The 22,425-nt window shown below is 33.8% G+C and overlaps 1 protein-coding gene across 6 annotated transcripts in view; it reads right to left on the bottom strand.

Annotated features, from left to right (window-relative positions):
- LOC143250567 (prestin-like) overlaps positions 1–22,425 on the bottom strand; it is an 80,826-nt gene that overhangs the window by 32,284 nt on the left and 26,117 nt on the right. For all 6 annotated transcript variants that reach the window (XR_013028243.1, XM_076501315.1, XM_076501318.1 and 3 more), the window contains 5 exons: positions 21,914–22,061; positions 14,008–14,121; positions 12,415–12,492; positions 12,119–12,214; positions 6,130–6,236 (listed from right to left, as the gene is read on the bottom strand). Coding sequence is in view for 5 of the 6 variants with exons in the window: in XM_076501315.1 (XP_076357430.1) it covers positions 6,130–6,236; positions 12,119–12,214; positions 12,415–12,492; positions 14,008–14,121; positions 21,914–22,061 (543 nt within the window). In the remaining variant the exon portion in view is untranslated. The remainder of the gene's footprint in view (positions 1–6,129; positions 6,237–12,118; positions 12,215–12,414; positions 12,493–14,007; positions 14,122–21,913; positions 22,062–22,425) is intronic.

The raw sequence follows: 22,425 nt of genomic DNA, 5'->3' as shown, positions 1-22,425 counted from the left end.
TGATGGAAGTAATCAGGTTTACTGATGTAAACAGCAAAATCAGAACATTAGTAGGCATTATAATTTTATCTTTGTGAGTGGAGATTTGGCACACTGCAGGAAAGTCTTGGCTGGAAAAACCAGCGAGGATCTTTGACTTGGGAATGTTCTTCAAGCCCCTCTCAACAATAACTCCTGTTGAGGAATCCAGGGTAACATGAAGAGTAATCTCGATGGGTAAATTCCCAATGCTCTTTAAACTCAGGAGGAGTTTTGTGTGTCGTGATGAAGATGTTTCCACCAAGATGTCTCCTGAGCAAAGCTTCCTTACAGACTTGAAGGAGCCAGCAAGCCCCTATAATTCCTTTTGAATAAAACAGGGTAACATCTACTCTAAAGATTTCTTAGATAATTAATGCAGAATGTGAAACCGAGGTATTGAGTCCAACTTTGATGGTGACTGTATAACAGTTGTCCATACATGGTTGTTTTTCAATATTCTTTTTCTTCTCTTTTTTCAGTTCTATTTTTTGTTCATGAATGGGGTATTCATAATAAAATAAGAACATTTTAGTGCCCACTGTCCCTCATACTACAATACCAAATAAGAACACTGCAGCACTATACCCAAACACCAGTATCAGATACAACACCCACAGCACCTGTTGGAACGTCCAACACTGGTACTTAGTTGACCCTAGTTCAAGTGGACCAGCTGATTGATCCTGGAGGGCCCACCCCACCACAAGGCTGCCAATCTATAGCAATTCAAGGCATTAGGGTTCAAGAGTGAAGTGCAAATGTTCGCTCTTGCTCTAAGGTTGGCTTCTGTCAAATCACGGAGGACCAGTTTTCCAAGTTTTGACACCTTTCCAAGCTGTTGTAGATGACAGTGAACTGTTGAATGCGTTGTGTTAAGCTTTTGTGCTAGTTCTTCAACTGTTACAACACAATCTTCATCAAGTGCAGCCAGCAGCAAGTCATCATTAAACTCAACAGGCCGACCTGAACGTGGTGCATCACTCAAGCTGTAGTCACCTGATCTTAACTTTTGAAACCACATTCGACATTTTCTTTCACTGAGAGACTCCACACCATAAACACCTTAAATGTTTCGTGTAGTTTCTGATGCACCATTGCATTTTTTTTAAACTCATAAAGCATTATATGCTTAATGCGCTACCCAGACACTTCCATCTTCATAAGGGTTTATTTGATTAATTATCTGAAAAAGTGGAGTTAGGTTACTTTCTTTTATTTGTTTGAACATTTTTATACACATCCTACAACATATTTTAATCATTATAACCTTCTACAAAAACAGAAATGATGATGCACTTTGTGTATTAAATTTTCGGACATTACTTATGGGATGACCTGTTAGATTCGAATATTTTCATTGCTATTTGACACACATTCTTGAAAATATTCCAATATACAAATCTCAAACTGCAACAAACCAGCTTATATTTAAATGTTGCATTCATTGACGAAAAATTAAAAGAATCAGTCGAATTAACGTTGTTCCTCTTCCTCCATAGACATGCCCTTATCCAAATATTTTCCAGTGCCGACATAGTGTTAAAAATACACTTGTCTATGATGGTATGAAATGGCAATGATCATTTTTTAAATTGAAATGAATAAAAAACATGAGCTTAGGAACATAAAAGGACAAAGTAGAATACACAGTCTGGTTATAATGAACATAAAATGAGACATACTTTGAAATCTATACTTTTTAAAACTCATTAACGAATTCAGTTATAATAAAGTCAGAAAAAGAGAATTCTAGTTTAACGTACGTATGCACAGACTCTAATCAAGAGGTCTTCATGATCATTCATGAGTGAATAAAACGTGTTTGTACAGTTTGTAATTTTTTCTATACTGTTTCCACATGTATATTCTTAACCTATGATTTTCACAGAGAAATGCAGTTCATTATAGAGCAGTATATCTCTGAAGAGAATGGGGTCTTTTCTTTTTAAGCCACACTTAATCCATCACTGTACATAGCAATCGAGACATTATGATTATTATACATAACTGTTGTAGTATAATCATTCTAGATAACAGTTAGGAGGTTATGATTAACAACTAGTGAGAACAAATAATGTTATATGGCACAACAATTAAAGTATTCATGTGTCAGACATAAATAGGTTATTATGATTGTCAGACATTATAATTTCCCCATAATGAAAATGTATTTCCAATACTAATTCTCTCCACTTACAAGATTAACTCTTCCCATTTGTCACTGCACTATATACACGAACTTTTTATTACACATGATGCCAACATATCTCTCATGTAAGTCAACATGTGTCACTTCTCAATAGTAGCATAGTACACTCACATGACTCCCTCTATGTATCCTTACTGAACTATCACATTGAAGCTTGGCAGATGACAAAAGCACTGGAAATGAGTGGGGAAGAAAGTGTGAGATGAAGGAAGTACCTCTCACAGATGATTTGTCATTAGAAGAAAATTATAACTTTTGATATAGTACTTCCCTCTCCTCGTAAAATTTCCTAGAATCCCACACTGATTAGGAGAAGGAACTAGCAGGAGGCAAGAATAGATATACCCCTCTAAAAGTTCTGAAGGATACCTCCATATACAAGAGAGTCAATTCTGTAAACCCAGAAAGAGGAACTGCACCACTTCTGATCCAGGTATACACTTTGTCTGTTTGTATAATGTTTAAGAAAACAAGAGAAGCACATCCAAATTGGAGAAAATGTGATTGGAAAGTGATTTTAACCAGAGAAAGATATTGTAGCTCAATCCCACAATAAGAAAAGTGGATAAATGAGAATGCATCTTATGATGTAGAATGACAAGTGTAGAGTCTACATGCCTGATTGCAGAATTTTCTATAGAGGCAGACAAAGAAGAGAAGCAAAAAAAGGTGTTAAATTTGATATGTAACACAGTATACTAAGAAGGGGACAAAGAGGAATAAATCATTTGGATCAAATGATGAGCCCAATTAATGAGGGTAAAAGGGGAGAGATTACTGGATGAAAAGAGTTGAGGATAAAGAGAGAGGAACAGGAACGATAGAAGGAAGTTATGCAGGCAATATAAACGGTACACACAAGCCATGGAAATCTATCCAGATAGGGATTGGGGTAGACATGAGAAGTAAAGGAAGATTGGTGAAAAGGAGGAGTTACCCTCAAGAGTCCCTAAAGTTGTGAGAGGAATAAATTACCTGGACAAAGTAGAAGATAAGTATGGTGGTAAAGTGTGCATGTAATTTTGATGGTGCACAAGTCAGAATGTTGATGCCCACAGCCTAGAAGGAGAAGGAAATATGTCTTAAGAGACAGATAAAACAAAAAAACACAAGAATATGGGTTTGAATGGAGGCCATATTACTATCCCAATCTGGAAGAGCAGGCCATCAAGGAGGTTGATAAATCCAGAAGGAATGGATTAATATAGTAAGCATGGATAAGATAAAACACTGTAATAATAGGGAAGATGAAAGGATTAGGGTATAACTGTCCTATAACCTTAAACTGAGAAGACCAAAGACTCACGGTAAAAACCATGTAATAAACTTGGAGACACCAGCAATATTAGGATGAGAAGCAGGAAATCACTGATCCAGAGTTCATATGTGAAAGACCTTCTACATTTGCTGATATGCTTCTATGGAGGAAGAATGGATGGTTTGAGATAAATGAAAAGCTATGCAATTGGAGAAACCAGATGTCCTCTACAAGGAATGGACAAAAGTCAGGCATAAAGATGGAAAACATAAAATGCAGGATGCAGAAACTGTGACTGGGATTGATGTAGGACGTCAGGTAACAAGGAAAGTGGTACAAGGGAAAATAATTATAGTTGGTGTAAATGAAGAAACCATGGTCAAATTAGTCACTAGGAAGCAATCAGAAGAACCCTGCATGGAGTGACAGGGATAATGAAAATTGCCAGAAGAAGCAATTTAATAGGGGGATAAACATATAGAAATTTGTGGAACTAATCCTAGGTGAAGACATCTATAGCCAAAGCCTGAGAATGAGGTACTGGAGACCAAAAGAGGGGTAACTGGTAGATAAGGGTGGTGATAAATGGCTCTATGTGAAGAAAAGCCACCTGAAAACAATAGGATGAAGGACCCAGCATGGAGTAGCAGAGATAAGGCATTGAGTAAATTTTGTCAGGGCAGGAAACAGCATCTGCTATGAAGTTGAAGCACTCAAAATGTGACATGCAATTAAATAAATGTGTTACTTGCAAGCCCAATATAAAACATCCAATGTATAATAATTATAATGGATTATTACCAGCAATGTCTAGAATGTGAAAAAGTGATTAAAAGCTCAATGAATGGCTAGGAGATCTAGGAAATTGATATATAAAAACCATTCATTGACAGACTAACAAACTGAAGCCACCCCAACCCTTAAAGGATCCAGAGAAAAGGGAAGGAAAAAGGCATCTGGGGCAAGGGAAATTACATTATTCATCTCTCTGACAGAATCCAAAGAACTCAAATATTGTTGTCAAAGGCTGCAAGTCAAGCCCCCACTGAACCTGAACCCATCAGGTAGTCACTATAACTGTTGGAACCATACCATGTACTGTTGTAAAAGACAATGAACTGTAGCACTGAGAAAAGATGGAAGATTTAAGGACTGAAAAATGGAAGGACAGGAAAAACAGAATCAGCACAACAGTTGGCTCCAACCAAGATAAACAAGCTGTAAGAAAGTGTAAATTGTTTCTGGACAGATATCACATGAGACAATAAGCACTCTGTGGCTACCATCAAATTTTAAAAAATTGGAGACATACACAAATCCCAGAAATAAGGAGCAAGTAAATTGGTTCAAAAGAAAATAAAATCATGACCTACAAGGTCCCAGTAACAGATAAACCACATTTGCAAAGCCAGAGCCAAAGATGATAAATGAGCCAACATGGAGGTAAGGAGTGAGAGGATTTTTGTGAAAAGCTTCAGCCAGGAAATTGATTGTGGAAAAGGTAATCAAAAGAGTCATGAGGATAAGGAGGCAGGAACATTGGGTATATGTGAGAATAATGGGAGATTTAAGTAAAATTGAACCCGACAGTTGTGCTCACAAAGGGCATACTAATACAAAGCCCATTGGAGATGGGGCATACTAGCAACATAACTCAACTGAGAGGCAAATTATGCATCATAAACCAGATGTCAGGAAATGGGGAAAAACAAATAGTGTTGAGAAGTATGGTCATGCAGTGATGAAGGATGTGAGTCATAAGATATAGGAGTAAGAGAAAAAACATCACACACTTGAGAAACAAAGTCCAATAAAACCATGGAAAGCCAAACAGAATTCTCAGTAATGGTATGGGAAGGTGTGGCAAATTCAGGAGGAGGAAAAAAGTGATCAAAGTCCTCAATGGGCTGCTCTGGTTCCACATGTGTAGAAAAAAGTGGGGCAATCTCTGAAGATAAAGGCTGATACATGTAATACTTATCTTCCTGTGGATAAATGTAGACAAATCTCTTAATAGGTTGCCAGCACCTAAAGCTTGTGGTAAAGTGTCTATAGAATGTGAGACACATAAGGTGCTGACATTAACTCCAGAAATCATGTTATAGCAATCAAGAAGACCGTATAAAATAAAAATGAAGGTGACTAGAATAAGGGTAAATGCATCTAACTGCTTACAAATGTTTTAGTATGTTAATTGTAACCACTTTGATAACTAATTCAATTGAAAGCATGAAACAAGACAAAAATAAGATGTATGTGTGCAAGCACTGCCAAATAAGGAGAAGTTCTTTCACGTATAGAGGGTTGCAATAAATTGGAATAGGTAATCTTTGTGTGAAAAGAATTTCCTATTGGAAACACAGTTTCAGTATACGAAAACAGAGGGGAAGGGAAGTAACATATCAGAAATAACTAAAGTATTGTCATTAACAGATATAACAACTAAATCATTCTGATTATAAATATAATTAAACATTATGGACAGTGTACTTCACAATTTGACTATTATGGTTTTCAGTAAGGCCTATTTGATTTGTTTTCAGTTTTTTCCTTAATGAGCAACAACATGCATTTTCTGTTGAAATAAATATTTTAAAATTAAGATTTACTATCAAGACATAGCAAGATGAACTACACTTACTATGATAGGCGATATATAACAGTAAGTAGTGAAAAAATTGCTCCTGCAATTATTCCTGGGCCAGCATCCAACAAAACAACACACACAAATGTTACTAGCCAGATAAGCTACAGAGAGAGAGAGAAACATGCTACTGACTTGGTTCATGAATTAAACAAATATATTTATATTTATGTTTCACAAAAATAAATGTTACACACCCAATTAAAATACACTTTTAGCACATGCACTTTTCTAGTAAATTTATGTTTTCATGAATTACAACTGGTTTATTTCAAAAACAAGCAGATATACTCATCCCCAGTGATGGAAAAGTTTAACTTAATCCATCAACTGAAATCATTAAATAGGCTTCAAAAAGACTAATTATGTTGCACTCTTGATTTCACTAAGTGCTAAAGCTCTGAGCTACATATTCTGCCCAATGTGAGAAGTAATTATTGAGAATTTTAATCTTGCTAAGAGCTGCTCAATGAAAACATAAGGTAAATTTATACTTTTATTATTTAAGATATGTCTGTAATTCTTAACAATTTGGTGTAGAATATCCTGCCTGCAAAATACAATTTGACATCAGCATTATTCATGCCTTGTTCTCTCATCACTTCCCAAAATAAATGTTGAGCTTTGCCTAATTGCACAGCTTTCCAAATGCAGTGTAAGAAGCAGCCACCATAAACAGGATACAGATGAATATTAGGTTGAACACCACAGTTTGTTATAGCATATATATAAAATAAAGCTCAACAATACCATATGATTTCAGTCTGTAAGACACACTCAAACATTAAAGGAGTAACTGGTATGGTAACTTTGATTTTAGATTTTATAAAAATGTTAAAAGTATTATATTGGTTCATTAATTATAATGATTTAATGATTAGATATTACCTGATCAAAAGTTAACACTCTCATTATGACATATTTTGGGCACACATTCATAGAAGTCATCACAATTTTGGCAGTTTTTGGACTTTAAATATTTTCAGAAAGCTCATTCAAAGTGTGAAACAATCTCACTCAATTACATAAATATGGTACAACATATGATAGTATTATCTTTTGGCCAATGGCCAAACTAAGTTAATCTCGTTAATCTCCATTTCTGGGAGATTAACTTGAAGGAGTTCAATTTTGAAGAATTTATAGTAAGGTAGAATGAGTAATAACAAAAAAGTACTTTGTCGTTAATTAACTAATTGCACAGCTCTCTGTTTACTTATACCCACTATATCAAAGAAACTGGTTAAACATACAATAAGCAAGTCATTGTCACTGACAAGGTGCACTGATGTCTGACGTGTAACTTTATAAAATTTAAAAGCTACTACAAAAAGCCAATAATTAATAGTTACAAAGACAAAGCTCACCAACAAACAGAATATTAGGCATTTAAGACCACCTACTCCTATCCAAAGTCACAGCGGATGATGTTCTGAAGAAATGGCAGAAGGGAATCTGATAATACCAACCCAGTCTTCTAAGATTAACTACTGCTCAGCTTAGGGAGTCTGTTAAGTATGCTACTGTGGGAAATTGGAATATCAGGATGAAACTAATCACTGCTTGGTACATGTAAGATTGCTGGATGTGATCAGGTGGATCATAAGCTCAAACAAACAAAACTAATCACACTGATTCACTGTCATTGATTCATTGTGATAAAATCCACTTATAAGGAGTATCTATACAACGTTTTGAGTAATCACTGATGTATATTGGTTTTCTGTCATAAATAAAAACATTTGTGTACTTTTATGGCTAACTAATGATGTATGTTGGTCTTCTTGCATAATAAAATAAATATTTACAACTTTACTGGTAACCATTTATGTATGTTGATCTTCTTGCATAATGGAATAAATTTAAACAGTTTTATGGGTAACTACTGATGTGTGTTGGTCTTTGTGCATAAAGAAAAAAATCTAGACAGCTTTATGGATAACCACTGATGGTAAATCCTTCCTATACCAAAATATATTACCAATAGATAGATATCTACCTCCTCTCACACAATAGGTTTCTTGTTCAGTGTTGCCATCTGTATGCATAGTTCTTTACTCACCACTAGCCTTGATACTCTAACCTATCCTATGTGTTTAACACAGTATAGCTTCATTGCAGCATACAAATAATCATGTGAAAATCTTCCACCAATAGAAGTGCAACACTTCTCTTATTGCAGGCTAGCTTCCTCTATTCTGTAAAGCCTAATCTTCACTTTTAAATAAGGCAAAAAAGAATAACCTGAAGTGGGGAGGTAGAGTGGGAAAAAGGAGCAGAGGTATCTAATAATCTGTTCTGTTTGATACCTTACCTCTTCTCACAAAATAGCTAAAATACCATATCGACATGGCGAAGAGACTAGTGAAGAAATTACCTGAATGAACACAGGAAACGTGAATGCATTGGGACTATCAATTCCCTTAATAATCGTAAATGCCTCAGTCAAATCTCCTATAACTTTTTTCAAGAGAATACAATATCAGAAGCCTTAACCTACCCTTGTATAACAGCCTTTCTATCCAAGTATCATCCTAACAACCTTTGTTGGAAGCACAGACATCCAAATGGCCTGACCAATAACCTAACTAATGAAATTGTAACCTCTTTAGACTTTTATTCAACATGTCTTTTGATACAATTTAAAATATTATATACTTTACCATTAACAATTGTACACTGCCTGGATGGCTTAAGAGACTGATTAACCAGAACACAAAGATCCTTTTCTTTCATTACATTGTTATTTCCATCAAAATTATACTTATAATTCAAGTTATAGCCCATGTATATTACCAGTGCTTTATGATTTTTTAAAAGTGTCCTTTTTTGCCAGTGAGACACTACCTTTCTAATACATGTTACTGTCTCACATCCATTTCTTCATGTGAATTTTATTCCCAATATGCAATCTTCCTCATTGTAAATTATTTATACATAGAAAAGCTTCCTACCAATGGAATGACTTCAAGCTCTACTCTGCTGACACTTTAGAAGAACATATTGTTTAGATTAATCCTTTTTTTTCAACTTTCTAGGCATTTTCCAAGATTTCATTACCAAATCAGGTCAAACAACTGTAATTGTAGAATCAGCGTCGATCAACATACTGCAAAGCTTCCAGCTGGGAGCAGTTGATTTCTATTTGCTAAAGGTTTTTGCTTTTATCTTTTCTGGGCAATAGAAATTGAAGCACCTTCTGTCATATGGTTTAGTTACTCCATTCTCAATAAACAACTTTTGTTTACAGTTCCTGGCAATTAGCACTTTTTAACTTGCAACAGAAATGCTGACATGTGACTTATTTTTTCCTATTCTGAGTAATCAGTTATATCATTAACTTTTTGACCTCTTGTTAACTCACAGCAGGAGTTGATATTTCCTAGGCTTTTAAGTTACTAATTTCCAATTGTAACTGATAAAAGTTATATGACCAAGTAGATAACCTTCCTTTTTAATGTTCACCCACTTACTTTGCACATCCTCATCCACAATGACATTTAGGAATTGGCTGCATGCTAATGAATCTGCTGCTCGACTTTACATTAGAATGTTCCTTCTGATAAAACATTCCAAATACATTTGATTAGATGCCTACATATGCGTGAAATTTGTTACTGCTCTTTTTAAAATGTTTATTTAATTTGTGTTAAAGCTGGTCTTTAAGTGTGCAGAAAATAGATAATCTGTTGTTCACAAGTTCATCCTTTTAATTTAGGAATGTTTTCAAAATGTGCCTGATATACCTTTCATTGTACTTTTCCATTATAATCTATTGATTTATTGATTGGATGATGTTGTTGACATGACCTGTTAACTTCCATTATTTGATGAAGTAGTGGTGTAGTTGGAGTTGTGGAAGAATATCTAGCAGACAGATGGCCTCTCATCAGTAGTGACAGGCATAGACAAAAAGAGCTTCTAAATGGTTTAGTTAATGATGATGTTTGAGGTTAAAATATTTGAGTGTATGCAGAGGGAAAGAGGCATGACTAGTTTGCTACTTGCATTAGACAGTACAGATTCAACATGTTTTGAATTAGTGCTGATACTCATTTGCAATATCATTGATATTATTGTGATAATCCTTTCATACTCATTTGATTTTGTTTTTGTAATGTTTCTGTACTTAAGTGGTGTCCTTTTCTACTCCATCGGGGTTCCTTTGTGCTTTCTTTTTATTTTATTGATACATTTCATACATTTCCTATGACTTGCTTGATCTTGTCCTTGATCAAATTATATTTTTTTCACTTTTTTTACTTCTTGTGGTTCGTGTCATTTTACCTATAAGGAGAGATAACACAGGGCCTCAAAATGGGGTGGAATGGCCCTGTCTAACTCACGAGAAAGATGTCTTATCTAATGCCACTTATTATAAAGCAACTGTAAGTTATAAGAAGTCATTGTTTGTTTGTTTTTTGTATATTTGGCTGTTTATAATTCCTCATTGCTTGAAACAAACAAATTGAAACTATATGAGACACATACTTTGTAACCATGAAAAATGCAAAGTACCTACCTCAGATCAAAGTTCTTGCACAAGATCACCTAAATAACAGTTACTCATAATTCACTGTAGATAGAAACATGTCATAATTGATGATATACATGGGCGAACACTTTACTGAAAGAAGCTGTCACATCTCACTTCCCCTATGACAGTGGTTTGAGACAAGTAACATCCAGAATATACCTTGCAAACTTAGACCCATTCCATGAATCTGAATAAATGATGTGGGATACTATGAAATACTGCCTGTGAACAGGTCTCAAAATCTCACTAATCTTTGCAAAAGGAGTGATAGTCTATTTGAGCAGAGGTGTATTGGTGATTGACAGCAAATATTAGCAACACTCCCCATGAAAATGAACTTCTAGAAGCAAACACAATACTGACCTTCCCAAGATGTGTTATTAATACTTTTTCTGTATTGTGGCACAGATAGCAAGATAAGGAGTGTCATCAAATAATGAGATACTGGTTCTAACCTATTTGAACTATTATGAAATAATATTAATATCATCATATATTACCCTTTCATACTAATGTACTTCATTCAGGTGTACTCAGGTCATTCTTTCTATGCACTGTCCAGTGGGGGTTAATCCCATTTAAAGGAGGTAGGGTGCAGAGATTAATACAAGTTAATATGAGCTGGAGTTTATCTCCATTGGTTATGTTTATTTTGAATAATAACTGACGTAAACAGTCTAAGGATTGTGATATTGCATTACGAAATTGGTAAATTGAAACTGTGGTACTTGCTTATTCTTGTTTTGGTGTTTTTCCTGTGTAGATGTGTAAACATTGATCTTCATTCCAACAATCAGTTATATCTATAATACAAATAAAGGTCTAGACAGTTAAATAAAAAACATTCATATTTTGAATTAATAAAAAATTTATTCTACTTTAAACTTTATTTGAAATGTATTTCAAGTGTATTTGAAATGTTATTTTGTATAATATTTGTGACACTGCATTATGTGGATATTTGATTCATCAATGCACATGAATACCATGTAATATGTTTTTTAAACTGACAGTAAGTTCTTGGTTCTACCTTATTTAAAAATGTATACATGGGGAGGAGTTAAACACATATAAATATAATGGTTCTAACTCAGTTGAACATCTAACAGTTTATTTTATATGGAGTTTAAGTTAGTGCTGACACCTTAGTTTAAACTTACTTAACATATCAGTCATTACCAAACATTTCAAACCATAAGAGTCTTGATTATGATTTCAATTTATTTCCAAGTATAAGAAGTTTTCAAAAATTGTGTATGTCAGATATTAGCAATCAGTTCTAAATTTGATATACTACAATACGTAGTTTTATACTTATTAACAAAAATAACTTATTTTCGTTGTAAGTACCATAGAGAATACTTTTTTAACAGTGTTTATGAAAATGTGTTATTAGTGTTCCAATTTCCTTACAGCTAAAAACATGTAATAAGTAAATGACAGACTTACACCATCAACCTGGGATATATTCCAAATTTTCTTAAGCTCTTTGATCTGAATAAACATGTCATTCAATGCTCCAAGGATAACACAGGATAAAATACACTTAAATGAAGAAAAAGAAAGATTTAACATAATCTCCACAAAAACATTGAAAATTAGGTTGTTTCTTTTATCTTAATACTGTTTATTAACTAAACAAGTTCACACACTGCTTGTTTACAGGTACTGAAAAACCGAATATTTCAAGTGTTATGACACTAATCTTCATAGGATTGTACAAAAATATTACAATATATTATTACCTTTGGTAAGCTATAAAACAAAGGAATGGCTGCATATAAAAATCCCAACATGAGAACAGAAGATGTCAGACTGGCAATCTGTAAAAGCAAAATGAGCTAAGATATTTACTGTGCTTCAGCAGAAAGTATTTTAAAGAATAAAATAAACTTTTATCATAAACCATTACTAAATGTTTAGTATTGCCATAAAAGAAAGAAGTAAGCTCTTAAAATTTATTACTGTTATTCATATTGTTACAATTAGGAAATAAAGCAAGATATGGGGTCTTTAAGTAGATTAAAATATCTTAAACAGTTTTTGAGTCTTCATGTTGAATACCACAAAAAGCAGTAGCATTCTGTTCCCAGTACTTTTTTTTTTACAAGTAACCAAATGATGTTACTTAGTTGTAAGACAACTATGTTATTATAATCTATTTGAATATTCAAAATATCATAACAATTTCATTGAAATTATTGACATTATTTTTTAATAATTCCTCATAATCTATGAATATATATCTTCATGTCTGAAGACATCTTGTTTTTAATGAAGTTACATTAAAAATTAATTAAATTAATTCTAAGACTTGGTAAGAAATAGACACATACATAAAAGATTTGTTCACAAATCACTATGATCATATGTAATTATTGCATAACTGTTATTTTCATTCCTGTCATATCTGCTAGTTCTGTCATATGTGATAACAGATAACTAAAGTAAAAATTACATTAAAAAATTATTTCCTCTCCAACACGTCTGCCTATCAATATGATAGGCACTTTTTTCTCCAACAAATCTGCCTTTCAATTTGATAAACACTTTTCTATTCAACAAGCTTGGTTTTTCATTTAATTGAAACATTTTCTTCAAAGAAGCCCATTCTTTTGAACTGAAGAAAATATGTCTCTAACAAACCAAACAACTTTTAATCCCATAAAACTTTTTATAATAAACTTGAGTTAATTAGGTAAAAAATCTGTAAAAATCTTACTTTTACATGGCCACATGTACCTATAATATTCAAGATATGAATCCAAAGGAACTGTACATACAAGTCTTTTATCTTATTTTAAGTTGAAAGTGTTTATAATGTTCATAATACATTTAAAATGACATATTCCTTCCTGAGTTATTAATGAGTCCTGACATAAGTGCTTTTCATGAAATGTTAGAGGTTAGAAGTGTTAACCACACCATTTCACAAGCTGTGACCTGGCATAGACAGGTGGTTGGGGAGCACAACTTGCAATCTGAGGGTCGTGAGGTCTAATCCTCTTCACACCAAATGTACTCACTCTTTCAGCCATTGTAACATTATAATGTGATGGTCAATCTTACTATTCATTGGTAAAATAATAGCCAAGAGTTAGTGGTGGGTGGTGATTAGCTGCCTTCCCTCTAGTATTATAGTACTAAATTAAGGACAGCTAGCACAGATAGCCCTCATGTAGCTTTGCACAAAATTCCAAACAAACATTTTTCACAAGCTACATTTATTAAGTTGTAAATAATGAAATTATGTTTTAATATTGTCCATACAATACATGATTATATTTAATTGACTAATGTATTAAATAAAATGAGGACAAAATAAGTTAATGACTTACTTGAGTACAACCACCAGTACTTTCCTGGATGAGACTTCGGGATATACCAGCAGAACAAGGAAAACAGGAAAAGAAACAAGAAAAAATGTTTGCTGATCCCAAGGCTAAAAATTCCTAAAGCAAATACAAAGAAAAAATAAAAACTATGCACTCAGCCACTAATTACTTAACTAAAACATTTAAAAAATAAGAGAGAGAAATTATCAGTTTAAACATTCAAACTAAGGGAATAGGCTTATGCTAAATAAATTAAAAATATAGCTGAACACAAAATAATTTTATGTTTAAAATTCAGAAAAATGGAAATTTTTGACGAAAATCAAAACACTCTTTTCCCTTCGTTTTTGTTATTCTACTTTTGTTTTATGATTTCATAAATTTTAAATGATTAACATATTTATGTAGGTCAGTTAATATTTACTTATGCTTTCTCAAATCAATACTGCATTGAAAAGCTCTGTGAAGTTTGTTATATCTTATTATTTCCACTGACAAAATTCTCAGACCCTGAGAAGTTCACTCTCACTGGCTTTAACTTTATACCATATGCTGAACCAGAGCCTAGACTGGTCACTGGAATTCGACAAAACACCAGCATCAACTATGAACATTATTATTTCAGTCAATGGAGCATCACCATTGCAAGCTCCAAACCATTTCAATAGATCACTTGAAGTTACTTACATAAATCTGGGTCAATAATTGGTACATGAATAGTAACATAAAACATCATGTTGAAGAGTGTATGTTTCTGCATGACCTGTCTGATAATCCTTTTTTGTATCTAGTAATAGTTGAGTTCAATACTAGATACCCCACCTAAAATGCAGATAAAAACACTAATGACAAGAAATTCACATTCTAGCAACCAGACTACTAAACTCATGTAAGCCAATAAGAATTATTGAGTGCCAAACACTCCTATAAAAATTTTGCCTTTACTGCTTCCATCTCATGTGAGAAGTGCATTTGAAGATTGAAAGACAAAATGATATAAAATAATCTATCTAAGCCGTATAGTAAAACCAAGTTATATAGCAGCAATTGTGCCCTCAATCATATCTACACCATTGAGCACAACCAAGATAGCAACTTTTGAAAAAGATATATCCCATACTGTAGTATAATAGGATGATACTGATAAAACCAGAAAAGCATGCAATCAAACTCTGGCTAGGCCAGACAAATAAGGCATGACCTGGTTTGGGCAGAGAAGGAAGGGACTGCATGGAATTCAGCCTCTACAGGCAACAAGCTTCCAAAGTACAAAACATGAACTGTTATGAAATGAGCAGCAAGGCCAATCTCACAAACACTTCATTCTGACACTTCCACAAGCTTTGGCTGTTACAGCTAGGAAAAACAAAACAAAACATGACAATGTCAGCTATTTAGGGTGATTAAAGCACCTCCCTCTATACAGATGAAGATCAAGGCCACCTTCATGTGTAGGTACATTAACTAATGTAACCATGATGACAAGCAAGACAGATTCAAGTATACAGTAATTATCGGAGCTACAACTACATGTATCTATGATAGTCATGTTTAGCTTGGACAACATAAATAGAACTACAAGCATATCTAAAGCTCTTGTTTCAGATGGTGTAAAAATCTCCATGGTTATAAAGGTGTTTACAATCTGTTGTAACACTTATGAAATAGAAACCAATTGCTTTATAAAGTCCTTACCTAAACCATGAAGGCCTTTGAATGATTTTCCTACAAAACTTCATAGCCAATATCCCCAAAATAGCTTGCCTGTCATACTAAATTACTGCTACCCTCATCATTAGATGGTTAACATAGTAGATGAAAAGCCTAGATCAATGATGCTGATTTCACAGCTAATACGAAAAAAGGCTTTAAATTAATCAAAATACCTTGCAAGATCTGGAATATGTCTGCCAAAGAATCCAGCTGTCTATTTTTGCTAAGAAAATTCTCAGTATAGGCAGCAGTGCAACTCTTATTAGATGTATCATAGGTGTAGTGATTAATAGAAGATGTACTATGAAACATAGAAAAGTGGATCACCATCAATTCTAGTCTACTTCAAGAATTACCACTCTTACCAATCCTCTTCAACATTTAGATCACCTTGACAGTCCAAAGTTGCCATTTTCTAACCTATGATGATAAAGTCTCAGTGTATAACAGAAACCCTAGCAAAACTAAAATAGAAAGCAAGATACAGCCATTATTTAGTATAATACATATGTAGTGTAGTAACACAGGAGTGATCATCAATCCTACCAAAGCTACAACCATGTTATGCATATTACTTAACAGATATACTGCTAAAAAACAAAACATAGTCACTATTCACAGGCCCAGTCTTTCCTTTAGAAGAAACAGTGAAGTACCTCGGGGGATATTACTTTCGAGAGACTACTAAATCTCAGCAGCCACATTAGCTTCATGATAACCAAACCTACATAACAGAACTGAAAAATGTCACTTTCTTTTACTGTTCCAAAGTTTTATCTGCTCCATCCTGAATTATGTACTACAAATGATAAGTGGTACACTGCTAGATAAGATTGAAAAGTAAAAAAAAATGGAAACCTGTTTAAAAATTTCCCAAAAAATGTACTGGAGTCACTTCACTCAAAGCTCTATTACACATCAAGCCTCAATATCATCCCAGAACACCAACAGAACTTAAATGTTAACATTTACCTAAACTGCAAATGTATTTCTGATAATATTTATCTCCATTAATACTTAACTATTCCTCGACCTCTATTTTTCCCATCTAAGCACTGATCATGCTTACTTCAGTTATTCATACCCCACTTAAATACCTTTGGCAACTTTTGGCCTTGTGACACTCTTCACCTACATCAATTGACCCTTTATTCTGGTACTGTATATAAGCATCTCTCTCTTTTTCTAGACATACACAATTGCAATAACTAACACTGGCTTTTAATGAGGAGGAAGGATGGTAGTGTCAGAAGAGGGAAGTATTATTACAAATACATTTTCAATTTAGGAAAATGTTAACTTCCAAACATACTTGCCCTCTGCTGACACATAGTTAAAATCCCACACTGAAAATGTGGAGGAGTTGGTGAGGGCATTATCCATACAAAAATAATCTGCATAGAACAGGGGTGTACCAAGATAAGGGTAGTACACGAATGGAAAAATCACATTACATCCAGCACAAATATGATCTTCAGCCAGAACTCAGTTTCAGTATAAAGGATGGAATAGTAGTTGAGTAATCATCATTATTGGCCAATCCCAACCACATAGCTGATATTTTACAACTCATGTTAGAACTAAAGGGTCTTGGTTCCTATATCCAATAATGGTGGCTAGGGCAATTGGACCACAATGTTATATATACAGATATTCTTTTGATTGGATCCCAACCTGTAACTACAGAGTGATGTGTTCAAAGGCATTAGAATCAAGACAAGAAAGTAAGCAGCACCAAACTTTCTCCTCCACCTGAAGAACTCTGAAAGACAACACTCAGGCTTGAAATGATGAGATCATGTATGTCTTACTCATGAAAACTCAACCAGTTTGAAATTATGAGTATTCATCCTCACTCTCCAATGAACAAGAAGCATACCACTTGCCCAATGGACAAGAAGCATCCCACTTGCCCATAGAATGATGGAGAAGATGCAGAACACTGCTCAACCAAAGACCTAGGATGAGACTACTTTGCATCTGGAATTATGAGGAAATAATAGAACTCTTTATATGAACAATTTACTAAATTGATGTTGATTGAGAAGAAGGGCCATGCACATCCCAACCAAATTGTATAGTGTCAAATCTGAATCATTATTATGAGTAGGTTTCTGTGGAAACTGGTGCCTTTCCTACCAACATCTGAAAAAACATCCAGGAACCCAAGTAAGAAAGCCCCCAACTTCACCCTTTTCTCAAAGAGTGGAAGAAAACACCAAAACACTCTGAAGGAAAAGCCTCTGTCCACCATTACATTGACTGCAAATGGGATGTGGTAAGGACTTCCTAACCCCACTAGCGGAAATTGGTAAAATAATGTGTTGGAGAGCCTTGAGGAACAGTGTCCTGGCAACAGTGTAACAGGTAAACCAAGTTTCCTAGTTTTTTTAAAAGCAGACTGACCCCAATCTATTTAATCTGATTACCAGCAGGGATGGGCAGGATCCTCTTTTGGTTTTCTAATGATAATCTATAAGTGATGGTTAGGTAGAATATCAAAATACCATATGGTTAATACGTAGATGGTCTAATAGAACACCTCATTTCTACAGAGCCAATTGTAACTAATAAGAAGCATAGTTAAATTGGTTGCTAGTGCAAAATTGGATTGATAAAACCTCAGAAAAAGAACTGCCAGACTGTGTAAAGAATATGAAACAAAATCATCATGAGAAGGACACATACCAATCCATATGATGTCCTCTAGTAGGTAATTGAAATGGGCAGTAAATGGCATGAAAATGTGACGAATTTGATGAGATGTGACTCAGAAGTCTGCTCATCTATAAAAATAGTCCAGAATAAGCAATCTGAATATTTGTAAATCCACCTTACTCTTACAAACTCCACCACCTATGGTAGATACTAATGCCATTGGTGACAACTGACTTGAATGGAAGAGCCTTAAAATTAAGGAAGTAATCTTATCCATAAAGCAAGGAACAGAGAGCCATGGGTTGTGACACATTAGGTGTAGTCATCTCTAACAACCAGTAGGAGCCAAAGAAAGCCTAGAAGCCAACAACAAGGAAAAAAAAACCTGTGACATCATTTCACGACTCCAACATCTCTAAGACAACTGCAAACATTGAGAAATTATGAAAAGAAGCCTCATGTAACTCACAGACAGCTACAGCAGGTATATGAGCTCCCTCAAACAAGGAATCTATATTAAAAAATTCCAGCAACATACAAGCTAGGAAACCAACAATAAAACAGAAGCTGACAATCTGGCCAAGGTAGAAGTTGGTAGAAGATCTCATTCATCCTCAGATTGATATGGAGGCCCTCGATAGGCTTTCAACAATTTTTTTTGGGGGGAAGAAAATATCTTAGAACAAGGGTAAAGGTCAAATAAATATAAGAAATGGAACCTATTCAAAATGATTGCAGAATCCAGTCTGGAATACCACATATCCAAAAGCAGTTGTAGTATGTGAAATTGAAATATATGTCCACCTAGCTGTCCTAAGTCTCATAAACCTGAGTGTTTAATTGAAGAAAAGGAGCAGGAGATTGTCTCATAAGAAGCTGAACTACTTAAGAAAGGAGCTGATAAACCAAGTCCAAATCTCCAAACGAATGCCCTGGATTATTAAAAAAAAAAGTATCGGAACCTCCAAGAGAAACACTCCCAGGTTTAATGTATGTCATCATCACACAACGGATCAACTCATAGACAGCCTCAACTGAAAGTGATCTTCCCCTCCCTACCCATAGAGAGACATTAGATGACAAAGGAGGAGTGTGGGAGGTCAGATTAGCTTCTGCACTGACAACAGTAACATGATAATTTATGCCTGAAAACAATCGATCAATTTATTGTTATATTTTAGGAAATGATAATTGTATGGGAATCCACAAGGCAATGCCAAAATTGCAATCCAGAATGTAACCAAGTACAGCACATTGTCAGAGAAAACTGTGACCACGAGCTTTATTGAGAAAAGATGGTAATTATCTGAATAAGATGTTTATATACAGTACTAGGCTAGAGGATGCACTAATGTAGGTGGAGAGTTTCACAAGGCCAAAAATTGTCAAGAACAATTAAGTAGGATATAAAAGAATGGAGCAAATGAGATCAATGCTTAGATGGGCAAATAAAGGTCAAGAAATAGCTAAGTGTTAGGGGATGATAAGCATGCTTTTGAAGTAAAATTATTAATTATGGCTTTGTAGTATAAAAAGTATGCATTTCATCATGAAGCCACTCCCCTATTTTTTAGCTTTACAACAACTCCACAAACATCAATCAAGAAGGGAACTGATCAAAAAGCATTTTAAACATCTGTGGATTGAAAAGTACTATATAGCCACAAATCAATCATTCCATGTAAAGTAAACATCTAGCACCACTGTGATCTATGAAAATCATCCTCAATGTAGATCAGGAAATGGGTGAGACAGAAAAGGCCTTTCAGAACTTATTTAAAATCATTGTAAACAGTTGCATGTCATCTCTGACACAGATGGATTCTACACCATATTTATGAGAGCTCATAGGGTATTCAGTGTCTCACAGAGCAACAACTTATTAAATAAAGCTGATGGAGCATTCTATCTTCTTCCCAAGCTGAACAAATATGCAGGAGGAAGTAATAACTCAAGTTGTCTTCTGAAATACTCAAAGAAATGAACCAACAACATTTGTAACCAAATCGTAAGCTTTAGTTTGTAAAATTCAAGAGATTTTGGTTCCCAGGTAGATGGCAGAAAGTAAAACAACTTCATTATAAAGCCATTGGCTGGCTTTCCAGAAATAATACAAAATGAATAAACTAACAAGCTTAACATCAACCACTTCTGCATTAATAAAGTGAAAATGGCAACTATATTCCATTAAAGATTTTTCTGTGACATTCAGAGGAAATGACACCACTGGAAAGCAAAGTACTGTACTACATAATTATAAAAGCAAAATATGAAAAAACAGTACATCAGCATGAAAAAAAAGTAAAATCTTTCTTCTAACAGCTGGCCTCCACATGAAGTGTCAGCTTCTGCCAGGAAAACCTCGAGAATGTAAATTAGTATTGAATTCAAACCAATACTTTGAAATTTATGCAAAAGTTGTTTTCTCGTCCAAAGATGTGAACAATATCAAATTCATTTTGAACCATATTCCTTTATACGTGGAGTATTCCAACACTACATTCTTGAGAGACTTCAAACCATATCTCTAGATATACTCCACACCATATTTTTTGTACACAGAATTATCTCAAATTGCATATTTATGCTTGTGCTTTTCTGGAAGAGGTTGTAAGATAACAAGAAAAATATGAAAAAGTTATTCTTAAAAATCAATACGTGATTATTAACATCTCATCCAAACTTAATTTCCTTTCAAACGTTTTGTCAAAAGTTCATGGCAATCATTTTCCAACATAAAATTTGTGACCATAAGTGATGCATGGTGAAGCAGAACATTGTAGGATAGAATGTAATATTGCTTATAAAACTAGTGAAACAACTCAATTTTATCTTTCAAATGTAAATTATATCCTTTGAAGTCCAGTGCATTTAAATTTCGAAATAATTTAACTAGGGCTTCTGAAATGTTTAACAGTTTTAATTAAGGTCCTCCAGAAGGTATGTTGTTGATGCAATATATAAACATGTAAGCACTGTATGTAACTTTTCTTGTGTAAATCCAAATAATACAATTATCTATTTTGAAAAAAATGCAAAATTATGTTGTGTTTGCAGCTAAGCAAAAAATTACAAAACAGAATATGTGATGTACTCACCATTCATATAAAAATCCAAATTTTGTGTTATAAGTTGAGTAACTGGAGAATAAAAGATTACGTAAAATTGTATAACGATTATATAAATGTATTTGATAGCAGGAGTAAATTATAGTCAGTTTTTAGATAATATTTAACTTTTACCTCATTTTGAAGCTGCAGCTTATTAAAACATTTTATATTCCAACTCTAAACTAGAATTAGTTTTAATATTTCTAGTTCTTTCAAAATGTTAAGTGTTTGGCAGGGTGCAGTAGTGATCCAATTTCAAGGAGAATAAAGAGCTAATTAAAAAACATACTATTTTCTACAAAATACTCATTTTTTTTGCAAATACTAATGAATACCATTATCACAACACTCGATGTCAATACAAGTATCTTTTAATATACAATACATATATTTATATATTGAATTTTATACATTATGTGGATAGATACCTGGTGTGGGTCAAGAGGGTATTTCTTCTTCTTGGCTGATATTTCAGCCACAGTTAATGATAATACAAAAGAAACAATAGCTATGGTGAAACCATCATTGGTCAAAACACCTATCAAGTCCTTTCTGGGAAGAGCAGGGGTTGGCAATCTGATTAAATAGTGAAAATGTTCAGTTTAAATTTCAATAAAAAAACTGTTCTTCTGTTTCTGAAGATTACAACAGATGAAAGCATGTATTACAATAACTATAAGGAAATCAAGTTTACAATTTATTTTTTTTAATACAGCAAACATTATTTGAAAATATTACAGCATAAAATCAGATAACTATTTTGTTAGTTGATCTAAATTTTATCAAAAAGAATTAAATTGTACACACAAGTGGTATGAAAAGGACTATCATGGAGTTAACTATTAAAAACATTCAGTCATTATTCAACAGTAATTATAAGTTGACTTAAGATATGAAAGAAGCTATGAATGATAGACAGAAAACTGTAGAAAGACAATAT

The sequence above is a fragment of the Tachypleus tridentatus genome, chromosome 5 (genome assembly GCF_004210375.1).
Source record: "Tachypleus tridentatus isolate NWPU-2018 chromosome 5, ASM421037v1, whole genome shotgun sequence".
NCBI classification, from domain to species: domain Eukaryota; kingdom Metazoa; phylum Arthropoda; class Merostomata; order Xiphosura; family Limulidae; genus Tachypleus; species Tachypleus tridentatus.
Note: the sequence above shows the minus strand (reverse complement) of the source record. Positions and strands in the feature narration are given on the sequence as shown.